This window comes from Watersipora subatra, chromosome 4 (assembly GCF_963576615.1).
Source record: "Watersipora subatra chromosome 4, tzWatSuba1.1, whole genome shotgun sequence".
Classification (NCBI taxonomy): Eukaryota; Metazoa; Bryozoa; class Gymnolaemata; order Cheilostomatida; family Watersiporidae; genus Watersipora; species Watersipora subatra.
Window position 1 is genome coordinate 46767143 of NC_088711.1, and position 27752 is coordinate 46794894.

General features: G+C 35.5%; 2 protein-coding genes across 2 annotated transcripts in view; both read right to left on the minus strand.

Annotated features, from left to right (window-relative positions):
* LOC137394298 (uncharacterized) overlaps positions 1 to 27752 on the minus strand; it is a 290856-nt gene that overhangs the window by 16149 nt on the left and 246955 nt on the right. The gene's annotated exons all lie outside the window — the stretch shown is intronic.
* LOC137392998 (malignant fibrous histiocytoma-amplified sequence 1 homolog) overlaps positions 1 to 27752 on the minus strand; it is a 37303-nt gene that overhangs the window by 5779 nt on the left and 3772 nt on the right. The window contains exons 3-6 of the mRNA XM_068079379.1: positions 25126 to 25266; positions 16171 to 16311; positions 14905 to 15045; positions 10890 to 11030 (exon numbers count right to left, since the gene is read on the minus strand). Of these exons, the coding sequence (XP_067935480.1) occupies positions 10890 to 11030; positions 14905 to 15045; positions 16171 to 16311; positions 25126 to 25266 (564 nt within the window). The remainder of the gene's footprint in view (positions 1 to 10889; positions 11031 to 14904; positions 15046 to 16170; positions 16312 to 25125; positions 25267 to 27752) is intronic.

The following is a 27752-nucleotide window of genomic DNA, read 5'->3' on the forward strand; positions in this document are numbered from 1 at the left end:
ATGTACAGGAGAGGAACTGTACACTAAACAGACCTAACACTATATTTTAAATAAATAAAGAGGAATATAGAGGAGTACTTTACAATCGTATGTCAGTAACTAATTCCTCATCATTTGATAGATGATCTAGTGGTCTACTGATGTGGGAGATGCGCATGTGCCACACATCAGACATGCACATGTGTACATACAACAAGTAGACAACATGTATACCCATATACACGCACAGCCTGCACATACCACACGCACACACCCCACCCACACACACCTTCCGCGCACATAGCCCACTCACACACATCTACGCATGCACGCAAAAGACACCTTGCACAAACATGCATACACACAAAGAAAATGTGTATACTCACTCACTTAATGTGTAAGAGCACTTACTTAGCCACCCCTGACTTAACCCTTTCACTGCCATAAACACATTTTTGGCGACTTTCCCAGCAATTGCTTGGTAACTTAATTTTACTATTCATTGACAACTTAACCCATGGTCTTTAAAACTTTTATGAAAATGACAGTGTTGTCCGAAGATTTCTCTATGAAATTAGCCTAAAACGACGAAGCAATTTAAAACTTTTTTTGATAATTTTTAATCTAAAAACAAATATTTTGCGTGTGAGTTAATTAAGTACTACGCGCGATTCAAAAAACGTGTAATTAGTTATGTTGATGACATTATAGCCACATCAGATTCAGATTTTCGTGATTATACAGATAATTAAAGCAGCAGCACTGTCTCGGATAGTGGTGAAAGTAATGATGTTGTAAGAGTAAGGAACATTGAGAATTAATTTAACTTCGCATCGATTGTAGCTTCACATAGCTTTATCATTGCACAAAGTATAGATCCATTGAATGTTTGCATAGCAAAGCTGGTTAATATGTTGGCAAAATAAAATATGTAACAAAAATGTTCTAGAGTGAGGTTGAAAAAATACTGTATACATATCATGAAGCAATATCGGCAACTTTCGGTAAAATGGCTGGCACTAGGCCGATAGCCGAATTTGTACATGGTTGGCAGTGAAAGGGTTAATATGCCGCTACGTGATCTTCCGTAAGTTATGAGCAAAATTCAATTTTTCTGTACAAATAGATATGCTTAGGATAATATAATAATTTGAAACAATGCAAAAAATATCAAAAATGTTACCAATCTAATAATCCTTCTACAATTAGATGAACTAATCTTTTGGTTAAAAAAACAGAAAACAAAAGAATTGCAAATAACCACATATGCTAATGATACCTTTTAAAGTAAAATAAATAGACTGAGATCCAACGACTCTTTGTATGAGTTTGTGAGACTGATAAGAGTCTGAGGTGACAGAGGGAAGAGTTGGATTAGGAACCATTCAATTATTAAAGAAAAAATATGATTAGGCAATTCTGACTACCTTCTGATTGGATTAAAATCTGACTAAAATGCAATGATCAGTGATCTACGACAAAACTTAAAATAGATGCAGCCAAGTTGCTTTAGAAAAACAGTTTCTATTTTACTGGCTCTAAATTCAGTTGGTTTCTGGTTAGTGAACAGCGAGGTAGTAGGGGATAGCCAGACAGGTTGAACCATGCTTCAAGACTATTTAAATTTAGAAAAGCGAATTATACAATTTGCATAAGATTTGAACAAAAACTGCCTCAAGCTATGCTCAATGCATGACAAGTTTAAAAATTCCTTTAACCGTTTCAAATTTGAACAATATGTAGTTTCATGAGCAGCTGAACCAGGAGCGGGGCAAGTTGAGCAATCACATGGGACAGGTTGAAATACAAATAAATTATTGTTTTTGAAAGTACTTAATTGATTAGAATATATGACATAACAAAGAATACACCCTAATAGAAATCACCTGCTACAACAATTGCTACAGGCAAGCAAGCCTGAAGAGCTGTAGAACCAGTTGCACTCACAGAAACTGATAGAAAATTAGCACTACTTTGCAAGATCTGCTCCGGAACAGCCAATTAGAAGGAAGAGACCAATACAAAGCCTGGCAAACGCTAAAGGCTATCATTACATGTTCAGCACCTCAAAATTTCACTTAGGCTGAACCAATGTGACACACCACACAGTACCATTACTCGAGGGGGCACAACCCATCAAACAGCATCCATACATACATGGGCCGGCACAAAAAGAAGCGATAGAGCAAAAAGGAGCTTAAACAACAGGACTTCATTACTGGAGAGAAGAGAGCCTGGAGCGCCCTGGTGGAGCTAGGCTATAAATTATTAACAAAATATTCGTGAAGGCAGAGCAGACTTAACAGGTTTAAAACAGATGACTTCCGAGAGCAGCTAATTTTTACTGACAAACATTTAAATTTCCTATTTGTGTAAGAAACAAATTATTTGCTAGTGCACATCACAAGAAGTAACACAAACAGACTGGTGTAATTCTCTAACAACAATAGAAAGTTAATGCTGGATGTATAAATACGGTGCAGACCTTTTGTATTTGTGGAATCTGCTTAGACCTTGTGTTATAATTACAGTAGACGCCTCTATGACGTAAACCACATTTTACGCAAAATTAACTTACTGCAAATAAACTGTGTAAAATTTTTGCAGTGAGTTACATAAGAAATTCCATGTTTATGGATGAAGAAGAGGTGCTGCTTTATTATTAAAATTTAACCACAGAACCATTACTAGTACTTTCCTTAATTATTACTGTCATGTTAAATGACAGATATCACTGTCTGTTCATAAGACTCCGTAATTGATGAATGAGAAGTAATTTGTGTACATTGTAGTACGTTAAAATGAGTGAAATGGACAAATTATAACTTCTTTGTAAGTCCTTCTAACTGAAATCTGCTTCATTTGAGATTCGTTTGGGACTCACAAACTTCCACTCACCATAGATATACAAACCTAGATTGGCCAATAACAGCTATTCCCATCGGTCGCCTTGTCAGATTTAAATAGCATGACGTAACATCATTGTATTGTACCTCATGCTTGACTGCACTGTTGTTAACAATGGAGCTAACGAGGAAAACGTGACAAAATCACATTTATTTTCACGTAAAAATTTTCTTGGATATATAATCCAGTAAACTAAAGCAATTCTGTGATAATATCTGATAACCACCATAGATTAAAACTATAAAAGCTATGAATTGTTGCACACAAACCATGAGCCATCAGGGCTTTATTTGCCACCCTCTCCTATCCCCAATTTCTCTTTTCCCCTTCTCCAAAGAAGAAGGGAGAAGGGGAAAAGTAAAAAGGGGGAAAGGAGAGGGGGCAAATAGCCCACCCACTCAAAGAGCCAGACCCTGGCTAGGTAAATAGACTAATATCATGCTGAACTAAACATGACTAAATATGATGAGTATGCAAGTATGTCTTAAGTCAAAAATGAGACATAATGATTATTTTACAGCTGGCTATGTAGCTGGCTAGGTCACCAAACTTGAAGTGTAATGATTGTGTCACTAGCATCGTGGATGTTACCAACTTTAATGTAAACCAAGCAACGAATTCCCTAATCACAGTTAAGAATCGTGGTGGCTTGACTTCGTCTTCGCCTGTGGTGATTGAGGTTTGCAACCACAGTGAGAAAGCGACGAGAGTGTTGCTTAGTAGTGATGAATTGGTGAAAAACTTCCCCAGGCTAGCACTAATTTCCACCATGGAAAAGTTGCCAAGGTTCAACATCATGCTATTGTTTAAGTGTAATCATCAAGCTAGTAGCCTAGCTCGTGAGATAGCAGAGATATATTTCGATTAGGGCGCATTATGAAGCTAAGAATAGAGCTGGCACGGGTAGCTCGTCTGGTCTTGACCCACCGGGTCAGAGGTGCCCGTGTCGGGCCAGCCGACCTTCGGGTCTTCCTATACAAAGACACGGGTAGGTTTATGGCTAAACAACTTACAGCGGTTGTATATCGCTTTTTAAGTGCGATTGAAATGGAGTCGCATATAGTCCTAGCGCGGAAAGACCAGGCGAAATAAAGCAAGGTGAGTCAAGACTATATTTTTATGTCTGCAACAATAGTCTTTGGACTATAGGTTTCACAACGTTTTTTGGCAAGAAATAATCAACATGTCGGTAGTCTGGGAGTTCATGAAGAAGCCAGTCACGAAAGGAAAATACCAAGTTATTTGTACAATATGCAAAAGCAAGTTGAAGGTTGACTTGCAACAAAATTCACATTACAGTTATTTGGTATCATAAGATTCACCAAGTGTTACTCTGTTGTGTTGTAGGTGTGAAATATATGGGAATGTGATTACAAGTTCTTAAAAGCTAAAAAACGAACAGTTAATCGCAGCCACACGAGACCGCCGTAGTTTGGATTCGCTTTCCAAAACGGCTCAAATGGGACGTAGTTGTTACAGGATGGTTTCTGTTTACACCTTCATGTAACCTCGTTCGTCGAAATATTTTCACAAATATACTTCACGCATTCAATAAAACCATGATCAGATTACGACTTGATGATTGAATAATGCTGAAACAAAACTGTAAAGTAGCGAGCATCTATATTTGATACGGGGTATTCAGTAAAACCCAAAGTTTTTGCCATAAACTAGTGCTACGATAAGTTTTATATTGAGCTTTTTAATGGCTTTTCAATTCACGTGAGAACATCACGTGACAAGACGATAACCAAACTGTCATGACTATGTCAGAGAAATAAACAGATTCCAATCTATGGCGGCTTTTCATTTTTGAGCTTTTAAGAGCTTGTAATCACATTTCCCCGTATTTGGCACCTACAACACAACAGAGTAAGACATGGTGAATCTTTTGATACCAAATAACTGTAATGTGAATTTTGTTGCAAGTCAACCTTTAAGCTACAAAGAAGGGTCCACCTCAATACTATTGAGGCATTAACAACGAGGGCATCCTGAGGAACTTAAAAGCGCGTCTAAGAACCTTCAATCCAGCAAATTTATTTCATTTTTAGTTTCTTTCACTAATACCAGAAGTTTTAGGGAAGTGATGGATTTTGCTTTCCACTATGCTGAGTTTTACATTTTTATATTTTTAAAATATTTCTTAACTAATCTCTTGTTGAATATAATAGCAGTTGAAAATAAAATCTGTAATAAATACACTAGCCAAATCATGCCATTAATCTATCACCCATTGAATAGTATCTATCCACCAATGTCTAGCCATAAATTGTAGATTGCATCTATAAACCAAGCCACAAAATATAATGATTGGTGTGATGTTTACTTTTATCTTAGTTTATTGATGTCACAACATTAGGCTGTAATAGAACTATCTCTTAACATTAAATGAATAAAAAATCGCGCGTGCTGACCCGGTCCTACCCGATCTTGGCCCTCATTGCTGACCCCGAGTCTGGTCCGACCCTGTATTCCTTGGTCTCATTCCAGCTCTAGCTAAGAAAGCCATTGATTCCATTTTCCTGATCAGATCAAAACTTCACAGGCTCATCATATTTAGTCATGTTTAGTTCAACATGATATTAGTCTTTTACCTAGCTAGGGGCTCTTCGGATGGGTGGGCTATTTGCCCCCTCTTCTTTTTTCCCCTCTCACTTCTTCTTTGGAGAAGGGGAAAAGAGAGAATGGGGATAGGGGAGGGTGGCAAATAAAGCCCTGATGGCTCATGATTTGTGTGCAACATTTGATAGCTTTTATACTTTTAATCTATGGTGGTTATCAGATATTATCACAGAATTGCTTTAGTTTACTGGATTATGTATACAAGAAGGTTTTTATGTGAAAATAAATGTAATTTTGTCACCTCCTCATTAGCTCCTTGTTAACAACAGTGCAGTCAAGCATGAGGTACAATATAATGACGTTACGTCATGCTATTCAAGTCTGACAGGCTTTTTCCCTAATGGCCAATCAAGGTTTATATATCTATGCCACTCACTGACATGTTTCAGATTTGATGAGCATCTTTAAACTAGTAAAAAGGGAGAATTTAATAAAGAAGTTATATTTATTTATATATTACTATGGAGGAAATAACTACTTTATGATAGAACATAACTGTAACTATTATTATGACTCACCTCTCTGGTAGCTGTGAAATTTTACATGAGGCAACATCAAGTGATTTCAAATTGGTGAGTTTACAGATAACTTCTGGGAGTCCCTCAGAGAAGTCATTATCACTGAGCTTGAGGTCTTCAAGATGAGAAAGCTGTGATAGTCTGTAAACATGAGAATTACTGAGTATAAGAGTATTAACTATTACAAGTGCCTCATCATATACTTTATGCTGCTACTTGCTCATAACACAGACTAAGATGAACACCAAATGCACTAAGAACACTCACTTAACCACCTTTGAATTAATATGCTGCTACATGCTTTTTGTAGGTTGTTAGCAAATTTATATTTTTCTGTAAAAATATACATGTTTAGGATAATATAATAATTTGAAACATTGTAAAGAAACATCAAAATATTGCCAATCTAGTAATTCTTCTACAAATACTGTAGATGAATTAATTATTTGATTAAAGAGAACTGAAAACAATAGGATTGCAAAGAACCATTTGAAGCTAATGATACCTTTTACAGTAAAAAAATAGACTGATAACCAACAACCGTTTGTATGATTTTGTGACACTGATAAGAGTCTGATGTAACAGAGAGAAGAGTTCGAATAAGTATCATTTAATTAACAAAGAAGAAATATGGTTGGGCAATTTCGACTACCTTCTGATTGGATTAAAATTAGGCTAAAACACAATGATCAGTGATCTATGATAAGACTTTAAAATAGACAGTCAAGTTGCTTTAGAGAAACAGTTTCTATTCTACTGGCTCTGTATGCAGTTGATTTCTGGTTTATGAACAGGTGAGGCAATAAGGGAGACTGGAACAGGTTGAACCACATTTTAAACTTGGTTAAATTTAGAGAGTCAAATTATACAATATGCACCAGTGTTGAACAAAAGCTTTTCTAAAGATATGCTGAATGCATTGTAAGTTTAAAAATTCATTTGAACGTTTTAAATTTGAGCAATATATGCTTTCACGAACACCTGCACTATGAGCGGGGCAGGTTGAGTTACCACTTGGGACAAATTGAAATAGTTAAAAAATTTGTTTTTCAAAATGTACTTTATTGATTAGAGTATATGATGTTAAAATATGAATTACACTATAACTATCAGGTATAGCTATCATAGTGTAAGTGGTGTAGCTATAGTGCAGGGGTGTCCAAACCTTTTGCATAGGAGGCCAGATTTGGCGCGTTAAAAATTTAGGGGATCAACCTTAACGAACATTTTTACATACAACAGCAATTCATTTAAATAAAATTTATCGAGCCAATCTGTGTTTCATATTTGCTTTTTTATTTCAATTTAAGCTATCTTAAGCATGTGTTTTGGTTTGTTTGAAACATGCATATCAAAATTGCATTGACATTATAATTGAAATTTAATAATCACTTAACTTCACTTTTTTGAAACTAACTTTTTTGTAACAGTTGATCAGAAGTAATTGTACCCTTGGGTACAAATTAAATTTGAAACGTGAAACAATAAGTTTAGCATTTATAAAACATTTAAACACAATTACAGAAAAATGAACAAGCAATAGGCATATCACCGAGTGGAGGGCTCATTTAAAATATGACAGTAACTACAAATGTTGATTGGACTTTTAAATGTTTAACACGCAGGTAACAGCACTTCTGCCCAAATTATTAACCCCTTGAACCCTGGTAGTTTTTGTCAGTGGTATCATTAACCCCAAGCAATCTGTCCAACAATCCAAAGTTTTTATACTTCTATTAAATATAACTAAACATGCTGAAAATACAATGATATTTGGTAAAACATTAGTAAAAAGGTTGAGCAACCCACAGCAAATGTCATAAAACAGAAAAAAAACAGTTCGTCACCATTATTCAGATAAAAACTATAAAAGTTTGTACGATTTAAAAATAACTCGTAAAAAACATTTACAGTAGCATCATATTTATTGAGCAAATGCTCATCATTATTTCATGATTTGAAATATATTGAAAAATTATAGTTAGTATCATAACATTCTTTATTTGCATCACAATCATTTATGACCTACCAACAAACGAGTAGCATCAATTTTTTCACAATATCGTTTAAATAAAATTTAAACAAGCAAGAATAAATCTGATTGGTTTACTCTGTTACTTAGAAACTGCTTTTGTAAACAAAGCCATGTGAATACCAGAATTCCAGCCGTTAAGGATGTTGACACGCCCTGCGCAATGCTGGAAAATAAGGTTGTTAGGGTTCAAAGGGTTAATTCTACAGGCGGGCCAGATTATTGATTTTATGACAGAAGATGCGGATGGATGAAAATTGACCCTGGGCCGCATTTGGCCAGCGGGCCGGACTTTAGACATGTCTGCTATAGTCTAAATGCTGACTGGCTGTGTAATTGTAGCTACCAGCTATAGTGTAATTGGTGTAGCTATGGTGTAAATGCTGCTTAGCTGGGTAATTGTAGCTACCAGCTAATAAAAATTAGCTGGTCAAATACTCAAAGACCTAAAGAGCAGTAGAACTACGGATTCCGCACCTCAAAATTTTACTTGGGTCAAACCAAGTGACACACCACACAATAACATTAGTCAAGGTGGCGCAACCAATTGACCAGCTCCCATACAAACAGGGGTGGGTGCAAGAAGAAGCGATATAGTGAAAAGTAAAGGAGCTCAAGAAACAGGACTTCATTACTGAAGAAAAGGGAGCATGGAGCTCGCTGGTAGAGCTAGTCCAGAAAGTATTAACAAAATATTCATGAAGGAGGAGCTAGCTTAACAGGTTTAAAACATATGATTTCTGAGAACAACTAAGTTTAACTGACAAAAAATTAAATATCCTATTTAGGTAAGAAACAAATTATTTGCTAGTGCACATGACAAAAAATAACACAAAGAGACTGGTATAACTCTCTAACAACAATAGAAAGTTAATGCTGAATGTATAATAAATATGGTGCAGAGTTGCTGAATTTGTGGAATCTGTGTCCGCCGCCGTTGCTTCTTGATGTTGCAGGGACTTTACATTGTACCAGTTCAGTAAAATACATGTAAATTGCCTAATCCATTCCAAGATCTTTCCAAGTTCACCCTGTTGGGCATAAACATTTAAAAACTTGAAGTGACTCTTTACATTTGTAGGGTGTATCGTAACTGCAGCATTATTAGTTTGTATCGACAACTTTTCTCCTCTTTGTGATCGATCTCACTTCGTTATAGACCATGATTGCGGTAATTCTACAATAAGTTAATAGGGAGCGCACATCTTCGACGTTCAGTTACAATGATTTGCTACTGCAAATAATTTGTTTTTTACCTAAATAGGATATTTAAATTGAATTGAAATTTATCTTGGCAATGCGATCGCGTAACACAACAAACAACATATCAACTGATAGAGAAAAAAAAATACTTTCTTTTAAGATCAACTTAAATTTGAGGCAGCCACAGCTTTAACCATGGTTTCTGTGATCATGACCTATTTCTTCACTTTGGTTACATATCGCTGTCAAAACCATTCTACAACCAACTTTCAGACTGTGTATATTACACAGCAGCTTGCCATTCTACTTCTAATATTGCATTTATTCTATTGCAGGGGAGAGATATAGACATAAAATCTTTTCCTTTCATTATTGCTGTTTGTTGTACATAATAACACCCAGTACATTACCGACCATTGTAGTTTTTCTATTGCACTCCAGTGCCATTTGACTGATAATATTGCATTTCTCAACCAGCAGTACCCTTTCTTTTTTCCATTATCACTTTGGTCGTGGGCTGTATGACAGGGGAATTTCTAATCTATTATTGATACTACTTTTACTGTGAAATAGCTGACATACTAGAGCTTGTGTATGGATGAAGGAGAGCTACCCGAGGTAAATTTAGGAATTACATAGTTAATCATAGATTTAACCAATAAATACTTACAGCTGTGCGCTTGAAAATACATTTATGAACAAATATGTCAAGATCCAAAATGTCAAGTTTTGGTAAATATTATCCGCATAGTTTTATGCTTTAGTAATTTTACTATCATCCTTATCCACTTTACATATTCATCTTATTTTACGCTGATGAGTAGCCATATTTACCTAAAGTCTTATTGAATAACTTTCAGGTGAAACAAACTGTTAACACTCTGGTGTCAAGGAGAGTCTCTTATGTTGAATCAATAAATTTCAGGTATTGAAGAATTAGTTTACTTTTAACCAAAATGTACACGCATATTTGACCAAAGCCTGAAGACACCACGATCTCTACCAGCCGTTTAATAATACATATGATAAGTTGTGTGTTATTGTTTAGGGCATCTGACCAATGAACTGACAGCATTTGAGCCATATATATAGAATAATCATACAAAAACTGATAGAACTTCTTAATTATCTTACTGAATAAAACTAAATCAATGTCAAGGTAGATAAAGGAATATATTTACTTGCATCTCCTTTGATAATTCACAAGCTGAATGATAGCTACTATCACTCAGCTTCTTTATTATTATAATTTAAACAAAGAATCATTACTAGTATTTTTCTTTATTATTACTGTCATGTTAAATGGCGCTGCCGCTGTCCGTTCATAAGACTTCGTAATTGATGAATGAGAAATAATTTATGTATATTTTAATATGTTGAAATAAGTGGTCCTCATTGGACAGATCATATTTGCTTTGTAAATCCTTCTATCTGAAATCTGTTTCATTTGAGATTCATTTGGGAGTCACAAACTTACACTCACTGACATGTTTCAGATTTGATGAATATCTTTAAACTAGTAACAAGGGAGAATTTAATAAAGAAGGTATATTCATCTGTATATTACTATGGAGGAGATAACTACTTTAGGATAGAACATAACAGTAACTATTATTATGACTCACCTCTCTGGTAGATGTGAAATTTTACACAAGCTAACATCAAGTGATTTCAAACTGGTGAGGTTACAGATAACTTCTGGGAGACCCTCAGAGAAGTCATTACCAATGAGCTGGAGGACTTCAAGATGAGAAAGCTGTGATAGTCTGTAAACATGAGAAATACTGAGTATTATAAGAGTATTGATCATTACAAATACCTCATCATGTACTTTATACTGCTACTTACTCATAACACAGACCAAGATGAACACCAAATGCTGTAAGAACACTCACTAAGCCACCCTTAAATTAATATGCTGCTACATGCTTGTTTGTAAGTTGTTAGCAAATTTATATTTTTCTGTAAAAATATAAATTTACACTATAACTATCAGGTATAGCTATAGTGTAAGTGATGTAGCTATAATGCAGGGGTGTCCAAACTTTTTGTAAAGGGGGCTAGAATCGGCGTGTTTAAAATTCAGGGGACCAACCTTAACAGACATTTTTACATATAACGGCAATTCATTTAAATAAATTTTACCGAGCCAATCTGTGTTTCATATATGCTTTTTTATTTTAATTTCGGCTATTTTAAGCATGTCTTTTGGTTTGTTTGAAACATGCATATCAAAATTGCATTGACATTATAATCGAAACTGAATAATCACATAACTTCACTTTTTTAATACTAACTTTTTTGTAACAGTTGATCAGAAGCAATCGTACTCTTGGGTACAAATTACATCTGAAACGTGGAACAATAAGTTCAATATTTATAAGATTTTTAAACACAATTACAGAAAAATGAACAAGCAATAGGCATATCAACAATTGCAGGGCACATTTAAAATATGACAGTAACTATAAATGTCGATTGAATTTTTAAATGTTTAACACGCATGTAACAGCACTTCTGCCCAATTTATTAACCCTTTGAACCCTGGTAATTTTTGTCAGTGGTGTCAGTAAGCCCAAACAATCCGTCCAACATTCCTACGGTTTAAAACTTTTATTAAATATAACTAAACATGCTCAAAATACAATGATATTTGGTAAAACATTAGTAAAAAGGTTGAGCAACCCACAGCAAATGTCATCAGACAGAAAAAAACAGTGCGTCACCATTATTCGGGCCAAAACTATAAACATTTGTACGATTTTAAAAAACTTGTAAAAACATTTAGAGTAGCATCATATCTATTGACCACATGTTCATCAATATTTCATGACTTGAAATATAGTGAAAACTATGGTTAGTATCATAACATTCTTTATTTGCATCACAATCATTTATGACCTACCAACAAACGAGCCGTATCAATTTTTCGCGATATCGTTTAAATAAAATTTAACCAAGCAAGAATAAATCTGATTAGTTTACTTTGTTACTTAGAAACTGCTTTTGTAAACAAAGCCATTTGAATACCAAAATTCCAGTCGTTAAGGATGTTGACACACCCTGCGCAATGCTGGAAAATAAGGTTGTTAGGGTTCAAAGGGTTAATTCTCCAGGCTGGCCAGACTATTGATTTTATGACAGAGGCTGCGGGTGGATGAAAATTGATCCTAGGCCGCATTTGGCCAACGGGCCGGACTTTAGACATGTCTGCTATAGTCTAAATGCTGACTAGCTGTGTAATTGTAGCTACCAGCTATAGTGTAATCGGTGTAGCTATGTAGCAATGTGGTACAGCCAATCAAACAGCTCCCATACAAACAGGGGTGAGTGCAAGAAGCGATAGAGGGAAAAGTAAAGGAGCTCAAGAAACAGGACTTCATTACTGAAGAAAAGGGAACATGGGGCTCGCTGGTAAAGCTAGTCCAGAAAGTATTAACACATTATTCACGAAGGCAGAGCAGGCTTAACCCTTTCACTGCCAACCATGTAGAAATTGGGGTATCTGCCAAGTGCCAGCCATTTTACCGAAAATTGCCGATATTGCTTCATGGAATGTAAACAGTATTTTTTTTCTATTTCAATCTCTATCTAAAACATTTTTGTTACATATTTTAATTTGCCAACATTTTAACCAACATTACTATGCAAAAATTCATTGGATTTATACTTTGTGCGATGATAAAGCTGTGTGAAGCTACAATCGCTGCGAAGCTAAAACAATCCTCTATAATGTTCACTACTTTTACAAAATTAATACTTTCACCACTATCAGAGTCAGTACTGCTGCTTTAATTATCTGTATAATCACGGAAATCTAAATCTGAATTGGCTATAGTGTCATCAACATAACTACCTGTTTTCTGATTCGCGCGCAGCAATTAATGAACTCGCACAAAAATTTTTTGTTATTAAATTAGAAACTCTCCAAGAAAAGTTTAAAATTGCTATGTCATTTTAGGCTAATTGTATTGGCAGATCTTCGGACAACACTGTCAATTTCATAAAAGTCTTAAAAACCATGGGTTATGCTCTCAACGAATAATAAAATTAGGTAACTACGCAATTGCTGGGAAAGTCGCAATAATGTGTCTACAGCAGTCGTCTCACGGAAATGCCTTTATGCGTCTACGGCAGTGAAAGTGTTGACAAAATATTCATGAATTCAGAGCAGGCTTAACAGGTTTAAAACAGATGATTTCTGAGAACAGCTAATTTTTACCGACAAAAATGTAAATATCCTATTTAGGTAAGAAACAAATTATTTGCTAATGCACATGACAAGAAATAACACAAAGAGACTAGTATAACTCTCTAATAACAATAGAAAGTTAATGATGGATGTATAAGTATGGTGCAGAGTTGCTGTATTTGTGGAATCTGCTTCCGCCGTTGCAGCACTGTCGCCATTGCTTCTTTATATTGCAGGAACTTTACGTTGTACCAATTCAGGAAAATACATGTAAATTGCTTAATCCATTCCAAGATCTTTCCAAGTTCACTCCATTGGGCATAAAAATTTGAAAAATTGAAGTGACTTTTTAAATTTGTGGACTGTGCCATAACTGCAGCATTATTAGTTTGCATCCACAACGTACCTCCTTTTTGTGATCAATCTCACTTCTTTATAGACTATGATTGCGGTAATTCTACAATAAGTTGATGGGAAGCGCACATCTTCGACGTTCATTTACAATGATTTGCTTATTTATCTAAAAGGCAATGTGTGATCTTCGAAGTAAAACTTATAAAGTATTTCATCTACAAGAAAACAAAAAAACCAAATATTTTACAAATAAGCAGTACTACCTGTTCATCGTCTACCTGAAAGTGCTTATGACTTTGCTATGGCTATAGAATTATAGCAAAGTATAAACTACATAACTAATCTTTGAGCTAGATCAGTGTAAAATTATTATTTTGACAATTCTCATCATTTGTAATTTGATTTTATAACAACTTGACATACATATATCCCCCTTCAATTCAAAGATTAATCAAAGATTAACTGGCTCAGTCCAGTTATTATTCGCGATTAATTTTTGTAATCGTTGTGCAGCTCTAACTTACAGTGACTACATACTACACACTCCACGGTATGAGAATAAACTCCACATATAATTTGATAACAAAGGAACGGAAAAAACTGTAGAGCATATCTTGTGCAAATATTTCACGGTTGTTATTTTCATAAAAATCACGACAAACCATAATCTGTTCTTCATAATATCTAATCAGATTTATTTTTGAAAACCTTCAATATCAAAGCTTGTTGTCACAAGAATACTTTACAATCATATGTTAGTGACTAATTCCTCTCCGGTGGATAGATGCTCTAGTGGTCTACTGATGTGACCGGCATGCGTGCGTCACTTATGTAGACAAGCCCTTGTGTACGCACACCATGTATATACACACACGCACACACATATGTACACACCACCCCCTACTCACCCACACACACCCCACCCACACATACCTTCCTGTGTACATACCCCATGCACACAAAGCTCATGCACACACAAGATACCTTGCATGAGCGTATATATGTGCATATACACAACGATAAAATACACCTGCTTAATGATTATGTAAACTACTTTATGATAGAACATAACTGTAACTATTATTATGACTCACCTCTCTGGTAGATGTGAAATTCTACACACGCTAACATCAAGTGATTTCAAACTGGTGAGGTTACAGATAACTTCTGAGAGGCCATCAGAGAAGTCATTATCCCCAAGCTTGAGGTCTTCAAGATGAGAAAGCTGTGATAGTCTGTAAACATGAGAAATACTGAGTATAAGAGTATTAACTATTACAAGTGCCTCATTGTATACTTTATACTGCTACTTGCTCATAACATAGACTAAGATGAACACCAGATGCTCTAAGAACACTCACTTAGCAACCCTTGAATTAATATGCTGCTACGCGCTCTTTTGTAAGCTGTTAGCAAATTTTAATTTTTCTGTAAAAATAGATATGCTTAAGGATAATGCTCAGGATAATAAAACAATTTAAAGCAATGCAAAAAATTATCAAAATACTGCTAATCTAGTAATCCTGCAAATACATGTAAATGAACTGATTTTTTGGTTAAAGAAAACAGAAAACAAAAGAATTGCAAAGAACCATTTGAAGCTAGCTATTGATACCTTTTAAAGTAAAATAAGTAGACTGAGAACCAAAAACTCTTTGTATGAGCATGTGAGACTGATAAGAGTCTGAGGTGACAGAGGGAAGAGTTGGAATAGGAATCATTCAATTATCAAAAATATATCTGATTGGGTAATTTCGACTACCTTCTGATTGGATTAAAATCAGGCTAACAACACAATGATCAGTGATCTACGATGAGAATTTAAAATAGAAGAGAAGTTGCTTTAGAGAAACAGTTACTAGTTTACTGACTGCAGTTGGTTTCTGGTTGGTGAACAGGTGAGGTAGTAGGAGATAGTAGAACAGGTTAAAGCATGTTTTAAACTGCTCAATTTAGAAAGCTATAATACAAGTAATAGTAGTATAGTACAACTTGCACTTGTACTAATATAGTACAACTTGCATCAGATTTGAACAAAAACTGCTCCAAGCTATGCTCAATGCATGGCAAGTTTACCCGCCACCCTGGAAGAACTGCCCCGGATGAGCGGATTAGATGGAAAAGACCAGTACAAAGCCTGGCAAATGTTGGCACACTACCAATCCATGTTCAGCGCCTCCAAAGTCAAATTTTTAGGCGCTCACAAACTTACACTCACTGACATGTTTCAGATTTGATGAGTATCTTTAAACTAGTAAAAAGGAAGAGTTTAATAAAGAAGTTATATTCATTTGTATATTACTATGGAGGAAATAACTACTTTATGATAAAACATAACAGTAACTATTATTATGACTCACCTCTCTGGTAGCTGTGAAATTCTACATAAGGTAACATCAAGTGATTTCAAACTGGTGAGGTTACAGATAACTTCTGGGAGTCCCTCAGAGAAGTCATTATCACTGAGCTTGAGGTCTTCAAGATGAGAAAGCTGTGATAGTCTGTAAACATGAGAAACACTGAGTATAAGAGTATTAACTATTACAAATACCCCATTATATACTAAATGCTGCTACTTACTCATAACATAGACTAAGATGAACACCAAATGCTCTAAGAACATTCACTTAGCCACCCTTGAATTTACATCGATACAAGTATAACAAGAACTAAGATTTACTTTTGGTCGTTCAACATTTCATATTGAAAGTCTTATTTTCTAAAGATTTTGATGCAGGCCTAATAGTTGAATAGAAAGTTAGCAACACAACTATCATTTTGAGATTAATTTTATCACTATTTAGCGACTATAAAATTGTCTCCCCTTATACCAAACTTTAACTGGTTAAATGTAATTATCTTTATCCCTATATTTTTGATTTATTGCAATTGCATGATGCTTTATACCAATGAACTTATCTTCAAAATTCACTTGTAGAAAATGAAAACAGACCTATACACATTTAATTTCTGACACAAGTTCCTGTAATCGCTAAATTATGTATGCCTACTGCAGAACTTCATCGATGACAGCCAAACTATACTGACGGCAGTGTTATTGTAATTCTGAGATTTATCCTCTCTCTAGTAGTAGACTTGATTAAGTAGTTACTGGATGAACTAGAAATAATCAAAAGTTACACGTTAAGAGAGCTTAACAATTCCATTATTTAAGGCATTAGATTAGGAATGACTAATTAGTTTTCATCAGGGACCAATCAACTAAATCATCAAACATTAAGCCTGGTCATTGGCATGATCAGCTTCATTAGCAAACAAGCACTAATGTTACACGCTACGAATTTTTGAGCTTCGAAGTTGTGGTTTTGATCGTAGTAATGAGGAGGATGGATTTACATGATATGCAGGAGTAGTCGCGCAACTCGCAATTATTCGTAGCTGACGAGTTTACGTGCTACGAAGAAATTGTCGCACAACTCGGCGTTTTCTATATTAGTCTGTTGCGCTTCTATCTACAACGGGACGCATATTTATATCGCAGCTGACACTCCTAATATGCATCTAAGGTTAAATGTCAATGTCAAAGTGTGTAAGAAATTTTTCTTTTGAATTCGGAGATAATATTTTTTAAAACACGTGCATTAAAAACAGAGCTGCGTAGGGATGCTGTAAGGAGGTCACCAACGAAGACGATGAAAATCCTACCACCGATCGCAAAGATTTGTGCAATAATACGAGTACTGAATTTTACCACATACAAAGTACTTTGTTGTTGATATGATGTTTTCAAAAATACCCCCCCCCTCCTTGAAACGGAAGTATGAATCATTTCGAAGAATTAAAGATTTGACGTGTTAAATGGTTTACATGCTACGAAGATGAAAAATACAACAAAACTTCATAGCATGTAACACTAGTGATTTTGTGGTGGAGGCCAGCGGGAACACTATCACTGAGTCTTCCGAGTGTGTTCAAACCCGGAAACTAGACAGCCGGCTGAGTACAATCGGCACGGCTATAACCAGTTCGGCTAAAGGAACAAGAGTCGGAACAGCTGAGACCATCTTGGCTGTTAAGGACAAAGTTGGCTCGCCAATCAAGGTTATACTCGGCTCGGCTAAAGCATGGCACGTTATCTTTTATACAGCAAGCGCTCCTACAACGTAAATAATCCGTTCCAGGAGCGTTTACGTTATAGGAAATTTATGTTATAAGGACAGTAAGATACATCTAAGTTGCCTAATACGTTCCAAAATCTTTTCAAACTCACACCTTTAGCCATCCAAAAAAGAAAAACTTGACTTAACTCTTTCAATTTGTGGCCTTTACCGTACCTGCAGTATTATTGGTTTGCATCGACAACTTTTCTCTTTTCACTGATCAATCTCATCAAAGTCTATTAAGCTTTGTAAAACTAATAATAAACATTTTCTATGCCTACAAAAAGACAAAATAACAAAATATTTTACTATAAAAAGCAGTTCTACCTGTTTGTTGTCTATTTGAATCCAAGGGTCAAGTTTAAGATAAAAGCTAAGTTTCGACGATATTCCGACTCGTGCTATTCGGATTGGTAGACCGACGCTGTAACACCTGCACCAATCGATCGCCTTTGTATTCATGAACAATTACGCGGCCATCTTTTCTCCTCTTTGTCGACACATATAACGATCTATTATGACGAAATAGAATGTCGTGAAAGAAATATACAATAAATATAACGCTATATGCACGATGTGTTTTCTCCCGCAAGTGCGGCGAGTTAAACGAACATTCAAATTGAATGTGAAAACTCGCCCGACGGCACTTCACATTAAATAGCATTTTTTATGTAGTAGGAAGCAAAAGCTTCAAGTACTTTTTTTAGGTTATCTGAAATTTACATTATTTGAGGTATACGTTAGAGGAGTGTCTGCTGTATTAATGAAGCCGAATCATGCGTGCCGTCACGCACGACCAGCTGGGTTTGAAGGGGCAGAGCTAAAAGCATATATAAAAAACCCAGTTGAGCAGAGAAAAGCCGAGCACCTAGAAGTCTCACCATATGCAGTTACATGTGTTCATGGCATATTTAACTGTATCACTATATACTGACTGAGAAATACAGTGAAACTCGGATAACTCAAACTTCACAGGACCGAGTGAAAGTGTTCAAGTTATCAGAGCATTCAAGTTATTAGAGCACTGTTAAGTGCATGTATTTATCGGTAGACACATGTACATATACAAACTATAGATAAATCAAAAGCATAGATTGCTTGTTGCAAGTCCTCTCAGGTAAAGTTTTAAAAAAATTTATCAGAAAGTATACATATTTTTCTATCACTTGAGATTTGTTTGTTGCTTTAGGTGGTGTGACTGCCAGGATGCTCTCAGGTTAAGATTGGCAAAACTTGATTGCGGTTAAAACGCTAAGAAAAAGACACCTTTTTCTCCTGAGCATTTTAACCAAGATCAATTTTGCCGATTTTACTTCAAGTTTATCCAAAGGTTACTACACTTTTCCTTGCTTTCCAAGGGCCATCGCAAAGCGGATGTTTGGTAAAATTTGATTTTTTGTAAACCTTTGAATAAGTTGTTAACATAAATATTTTGCCGATGACGGTAACAACAACAACGTCTAAGAACTACTAAAAGTTGATGTTTATCTATATGGCTTGAAACAAAGTGTTATTCTAAAGTGATAACAACCGTCTCTGTAGCCGTTGGGCAAAAAACTTTGAGTTAACGATGCTAAGTTCGAGTTATTCAAAGCAATTTTCCATTGCGTGCGAACGTACCAGACAAATCCGCTCGAGTTAACTATGTGTTCGAGCTATCCGAGGGCGAGTTATCTGAGTTTGACTGTATATACATGAACATTCATTACCTAAGGTGCAAACACACCAGGGGATTTTGTCACAAGCGTCATGAGAAGCAAAGATGTATTACTGGCGCATACCTAAACACACTTAGGCGACGAACCGACCAGCGATAACGCGGACATGCTCACAAACTGCCACGAAAATTCTGTATCACCAAGTTCTTCGGAGTTGATAATAAATTTAAGTAAATGTGGCGCTTTCTAGATTTAAACAACTTCTGCTTTTGTTATTAGGCCTATCTCACTTTCACGAATTGCACACTACAAAAATACAATGTTGTATTATGGAATTTGTAGGGCTCAGGCTATATTGGTGTCTGAGCTCAAGGCAGTTGCAGGTGGTCACGGCGCAATTATGGTGAGCGAATAAAGCTAGTGGATAAAGCTAGTGAGTTACAGTTACTAGCTTAATGGGTAAAGCTAGTAGATTAGGTAGTAGTAGGTAGTATTGGGTAGTATATATAAGCAAATGGAATAATACACGATTTTCCTACTTCTTTAATACAACTGATACAATTAGACCTTTATTTAGGTAAGAGACAAGAAAAAAAATTGTATTTTCCACGCTGATATTTTACAATGCGTATATACGTATACGTATATACGTATAATTTACTTTATAGCAGTGTTTAATTTATAATATAGTAAGTATGCAACACTCTCAAAATAGTCAACCTGTGCAACGATTGACTCCCAAATGTTGATTTTCCACTGGGTAACTTTGTACTTCTTGTGCACTGTGTCAGACAGGACTGGGTGTGCTCTTATTAAATCTATGAATGATTCAGTGTTCATTTTGATGTCTCAATCATAACAAAATAATAAAATGATTTGTTGTACATTGGTAAACATTGACACGAAAAATTTTTCGGCCTGAGCATTGCATTCAGGGAAAAACAACCAATCGAAATGCACCTCACTAAAGTTCTGATAGAAAAAGTTTAGCATTATCACTCAGCATCAACTCTCTGTGTGAGTTCCAGCGCAGACTGGCGCCATGCATTATGATATCCTGTTACATATCGCCTGGTGTGTTTGAGCCTTCTTCGCACTCGAGTGATTTGGAGCTAGTAGAAAAACTCGGTTGGTTCCTTTATACATGTTAAAACAGTTGACACCATAGAATCTTTTATCGATTCACTCTGTTTGTATGGAGCCATCGCTTTTGCCAGCAAGTAACCTTTTTGAAAGCTTGCAGTAGTAACATTCTTGCAATGAGAAGCAGCAACTCTCATCACACGTCTCTAACAAGTTAAGTTTAACAGTTGATTGATTAGTCTCTTCAGCTGATCTTTTCTTCTCTGTTTGCCCACTGGCTACCGTGTAATACCAGGCTCTATCAATACTTTCAGTTTGTGCTAATAGACAGAAAGATTTGTGATTTTTGCGGAATATGGACTATAAACAGCTATGATACTCTATAATTATATCAAAATCACTCATTTTGTGAACTAATTATCTAAAAACTGTCCGTTCAAAATTCTCATTCAGAAAAACAGCCCATTAGTTGATAGGTTTTAACATGGCACATACTTTTTCAGCAATTGTAGAATGTAGGGTAACCAAAACATGATTCAATTTGATTTCTGTTAAGACTACCTCTGGAGTAGAACCCTCAGGCTGTAAACTTGTTAGCAGGTTAAATCATGTTATTGTTCAAACTTATAACTATTCGAACAGCTGTTGAAAATAGATAAGATGGATGGAACAAATCGTCCGTTATACTTTACGGAAATAGCTGAAACATTGTTTGGTCTGAACTGCCATAGTCATTCCAGATCAGTCTTTGCCTATGTTTACAGGCTATGTTAGGTTTTTGATTGAAAATTGCCACCTTGTTTAGACTACCATGATTAGCTATAAAATAAGTTATTAAAAAGGTTTGCGGTACATGAATCAGGTGAGTTAGAAAAGTGCTCGATGATAATTTAGAATAGTTATTATATTTAATATAACAAGTTAAACTTTCTTCCGCAACAGTAGGTTCTGTGTTACTCGCTTTTAAAACAAAATGCATCCACCAGCAATGTTAGCTGAGATTATGTTAGGAATTAAGTTGGTAGTCCAGCTAACACTCTGTTAAATATATATATCCTAAAGAACCCATATACTGTTTAAAGCTTTAGGGTAATTTAACACTTTGGAGCAATGCACTGATATGTGAACATATTGTCAATCTAGTAATCCTTTTACATGAAAGCATGTGATATGTTACAACAAGTGTCTGGTTGACAGATGGTTTCACAGCCAAACCAGTGGTAAAACTAGGAGCTGAAGGTAAAGCTAATCATTAAATGAGCCTGTAGGAAGTCTAACAATTGACAATTGCGTAAACATTTAACAAATAAATTTTTTATGGAGATAAATATTTGGTTACCCAAATATTTGATATTGGTGCGAATAATTTTTCATAAAATTTAACCAAATTAATTAGCATAAAAATGTACACTATTTGATGTTATATAAAGGCTACAAATGTGTTGCAGAAACAATTTAAACACTTTATTATCCCCTTCATAGTACCGTGGTGGACAATTCAAGCATGTTCTGAGTCAGACGAGTTACCACTATTACTATAGTTTATAGCATTATTATTACTATTAAAAACTAAGACTCACTGTTAGTACTATCACCTGGTCATCAGAAGTCCATTTATCTACGATTTGTGAAACCTACATAGCTATAATGCTTCTGATCATTACAAAGAACAACTAGCTATAAAAATATACTTCCAGAAAACAAAACTGAGGTCAGCGTGAAGTGCAAAAGTTGTCCATAATCTCTATGCAAACAGATGATTGTTTCCTTTCGATTATGCGGAGACGCGATAGGCTAATGAAACAATTACTCACCAATCAGAGACGTTTTGTACAAAGCCCGCAAACGCCACCCCATTTCCGCAACCTTTTTGTTCTGAATACCTTTTTTCTACAACCTTTTGCTCTGATAGATACATAGAGTAATTTACGATTTATAGGGTCGGCTTATATGCAAGTTCTTATAAATTCTCTAATTTTAGGGCTGTATATCAGGCTTACATGCGGGAATATACGGTATCATCCAAACTAGTCTGGTTTACACTGGCGTATAAGCTTACAGCATGTCAGCGTCGTAACCTTATACACAAATATCTGTTGTACTTGTTTTTTGTGGCAATCATTTTATTTATAAATGTACTATTCTTGATATTCATGCACAGTAAATGCCTCTAAAATACACCTATAACGCAAATTCCACATAACATAAAAACTTATACCTGTACAGTTTTTGCTTCATCCTAAAAATATTCCATATAACGTAAAATGTCAAATCGGTGCAAGTTCTCAAATTCAATTTGAATATCGATAATCTTATAGTTTGTTTTAAAGGTTGGTTTGCAACAAAATTCACATTACAGTTATTTGATATCAAAAGGTTCAACATGTCATAATCTGCTGTGTTGTAAGTGCAAAATATGTGGAAATGTGATTACAAGCTCTTAAAAGCTAAAAAACGAACAATTAAAAAACAGCCATAGATTGGAATCCCTTTATTTTGATGGCGTAATCAACTCGATGAGGTTATTGTTTTGACACGAGATGTTGTCGCGTGAAATGACTGGCCACTAAAAGACTCAATACAAAAGGTATCGTAGCACTAGTTTATGACAAGAACTTTGGGTTTTATCGGAAATCCCTTATCAAATATAGATGCTCGCTACTTTACAGTTTCGCTTCAGCTTGGTCTAATCATCTAGTTGTAATCTGATCATGTGACCCATATTTTCTGCCCAATAGTGCGAGCAAATTCTGCAGCATTTTTTGACTATCACAGGTGACCAACAGGATAGTCATGTTTATCAGAGGATGATATAACTGTTCGTTTTTGAGCTTCTAAGAACTTTAACACCAGTTTTCTCAAAACTATGTTTTCGCACTAATGGAAAACATGCATTCAGTTTATTGACCATAAAATCTGCTGTAATTAAGCTGGAATCAAATTTTTTTTTGCAGAATGACTGAGAATTTTCTCCTTCTGCTAGTGTAGATAACTCTAAATCTCACACACTCACTTAACCATGGTTTCTGCGATCATGACCCATTTCTTCACTTTGGTTAAGGATCGCTGTCAAAACCATTCTACTTTCAACACAACCAACTTTCAAACTGTGTATATTACACAGCAGCTTGCCATTTTACTTCTAGTATTGCATTTCTCTTATTGTAGGGGAGAGATATAAACATATAATCTTTTCCTTTCATTATTGCTGTTTGTTGTACATAATAACACCCAGTACATTACAGCTACCATTGCAGTTCTCCTATTGCACTGCAGTGCCATTTGACTGATAATATTGCATTTCTCAACCAGCAGTACCCTTTTCTTTTTCCACTATCACTTTGGTCGCGGACTGTATAACAGGAGAATTTCTAGTCTATTATTGATACTACTTTTACTGTGAAATAGCTGACATACTAGAGCTTGTGTATGGATGAAGGAGAGGTACCCGAGGTAAAGTTAGGAATTACATAGTTAATCATAGATTTAGCCAACAAGTACTTACATCTGTGCGCTTGGAAATACGTCTATGAACAAATATGCCAGGATCCAAAATGTCGAATTTTGGTAAATATTCTCCACATAGTGTTAAGCTTTAGTAATTTTACTATCATCCTTATCAACTTAACATAATCATCCTAATTTGCGTTGAGAAGTAGCCATATTTACTTAAAGTCTTATTGAGTAACTTTCAGGTGGAACAAAATATTAACACTCTGGTGTTAAAAAAAGTTTTTTATGTTGAATCACTAAATTTCAGGTCTTGACAAATTAGTTTACTTTTAACTAAAACGTACAGGCATGTTTTACCACAGCCTAAAGACACCACGATCTCGACCAGCCATTTAATGACATATATGACGAATTGTGTGTTATTGTTTAGGAGCATCTGACCAATGAATTGACAGCATTAGCTCCTTATACATATAATGATCATCCAAAAACTAATAGGACTTGTCAATTTACTTACTGAATAAAACTAAATCAATGTCAAGGCAGATGAAGGAATATCTTTGCTTACATCTCCTTTGATAATTCACAAGCTGAATGGTAGCTACCGCTAATTTTTAGTATAATTTAAGCAAAAAATCATTACTAGTATTTTTCTTTATTACTACTGTTATGTTAAATGACAGATACCGCTGTCCGTTCATAAGACTTCGTAATTGATGAATGAGAAATAATTTATGTACATTTTAATAGGTTAAAATGAGTGGTCCTCATTGGACAGATTATAATTGCTTTGTAAATCCTTCTATCTAAAATCTGCTTCATTTGAGATTTATTTGGGACTCACATACTTACACTCACTGACATGTTTCAGATTTGATGAGCATCTTTTAACTAGTAACAGGAGAGAATTTAATAAAGAAGTTATATTCATTTGTATATTACTATGGAGGAGATAACTACTCTATGATAGAATATAACAGTAACTATTATTATGACTTACCTCTCTGGTAGCTGTGAAATTCTACATCCGGTAATGGCAAGTGATTTCAAACTGGTGAGGTTACAAATAACTTCTGGGAGACCCTCAGAGAACTCATTACCATAGAGCTTGAGGTCTTCAAGATGAGAAAGCTGTGATAGTCTGTAAACATGAGAGGTACTGAGTATAAGAGTATTAACCATTACAAATACCTCATCATGTACTTTATGCTGCTACTTGCTCATAATATAGACTAAGACTAGCTGCATTACCCGTCTACAGGAGCAGATTGACGGGCAGCAAAAGGTTTATTGAGAATTGTCTTTCATACGGTAAAACAACTCCAAATATGCAGTTACATCTCCCTCTCTCCATCTCTCCCTCTTTCCCATATCTCCGTCTCTCCCCTCTCTCTCTCCCCCCCTCTCTTCCTCGCTCTCCCTCTCTCTCTCCTTCTTTCCCCTCTCTCCGTCTCTCCCTCCCTCTTTCTCTCCCTCTCTCTCCCCTCCCCCCTCTCTTCCTCGCTCTCCCTCCCCCTCTCCTCCTCGCTCTCCCTCTCTCTTCCTTAGTTCAACGCAACACATGCGGATAGACAACATTTTTTGTTTTTCTGTCGGGCGTATGAAGAAACAGTTTTCGGTGTGTGCCTACTTCTGAGCAGGCGACGTATAGCTGGTCATGGCTGATGCAGGGTGACAGTAAGTCGATAGCAGCTGCTCTCTTTCTTTTCACAATAGCGTATCGCAACCCTCGGAGTACTCGTGAAAGTTCTGTAATAGTAAGTTACAGTAGGCCTACTCGTAGCTGGAAAAAAATTAGTAACTTGGCTCCTGAAGGAAATGAACATGACCCACTATCACGAACAGCGGCAAATCCAACAATATTAAGTAGTGGAGATGTGGCAATTCATAGACAATACAACATCGTATAAGAAACACTTACCTTTTTGATGTGGAAATTTAGTAGGTGAGAAATGCGTTTTTCCAGTGGCTCCAAGAAACAAACGTTTACGTGACCTTCTCGGTACACGTTGGCAGTAAATATTAATTGCATGTAAATAACTACTCGTTAATTTATTTTATTTAATAAATAGTACATTTGTATAGCTGTATAGACACCTTTGTATAGGCCGCAGAACTCAGGAAAGGCGCTTAATACACAAAAAATTTGCCGCTTAAAAAGCGTGCTAACCGGGGATTTCGGTTAATGCGCTCGAGCGGTGAAAGAAAAACAGCAGAATCGCCACACCTTTATATAAGCCACTTGGCTCAAATCGTCAGAGAAAAGTAGCGGCTAATAGTCCATATTACGAAATTACGATATTACGATATTTAGTATTCATATTAGTTTGGTTAGCTTCGTTCGACCGAATGGAAAAAGAAATTTTTAATTTCAATTTTAATTTCTATAATTTATTTACCGTTACTACACATATTAATTGCCGGTAAGTTTGCTTCGTACGATCGAATCGAAAAAAAAGACCGCCATATAATTTATTTATACTGCTCATATTTGGGAGTTATCGGTGACTCAATATATCGAGAAGACAACTCATACTATTAGCATATCAGTATTTATCGTCCATCACTACGATGAATAGCGGGTTACGTATTATAATAGAGGCGTGTACTAACCGGAGATTCTCGTTAATGCGCCCTAACGGTGAAAAAAAAACACAGAATAGACACGTCCTTATATAAAAGTAGCGGCTAAGAGTCCGAAAAGTACGGTACTCTATAAAGCGGACAGACAGATAGACAGATAGATAGACAGATAGATAGACAGACAACAATTGCCGTTTATATAGTAGATGAACACCAAATGCTCTAAGAACACTCACTTAGCCACCCTTGAATTCACATCGACACAAGTGTAGCAGGAACTAAAATTTACTTTTGGTCGTTCAACATTTCATATTGAAAGCCATATTTTCTGAAGATTTTCATGCAGGCCTAATAGTTGAATAGAAGGTTAGCAACACAACTATCATTTTGAGATTAATGTTATCACTATTTAGTGACTATAAAATTGTCTCCCCTTATACCTAACTTTAACTGTTTAAATCTAATTATCTTTATCCCTATATATTTGATTTATCACAATTGCATGATGCTTTATACCAATAAACTTATCTTCAAAATTTACTTGTAAAAAATGAAAACAGACCTATACACATTTAATTTCTGGGGAGGGGGCATTAAACTAAATCATCAAACATTAAGCCTGGTCATTGACATGATCAGCTTCATGAGCAAACAATCACTAGTGTTACATGCTACGAATTTTTTAGCTTCGAAGTTGTGGTTTTGATTGTAGTAATGAGGACGTATTTACATGATAGGCAGGAGTGGTCGCACAACTTTCAATTGTTTGAAGCTGATAAGTTTACGTGCTACGAAGAAATTGTCGTATAACTCAGCAATTTATATATTAGTCTGTTACGCTTTTATCTACAACGGGACGCATAATTTATCTTGCAGCTTACACTTCAAATTGCGTGTAAGGTTAAATGTCAATGTCAAAGCGTGTGAAAAATTTTTCTTTCAAACTAGGAGTTAATATATTTTTTCTCGGATAATATTTTTAAAACACGTGCATGAAAAACAGAGCTGCGTAGGGATGCTGTAAGGAGGTCACTAACGAAGACG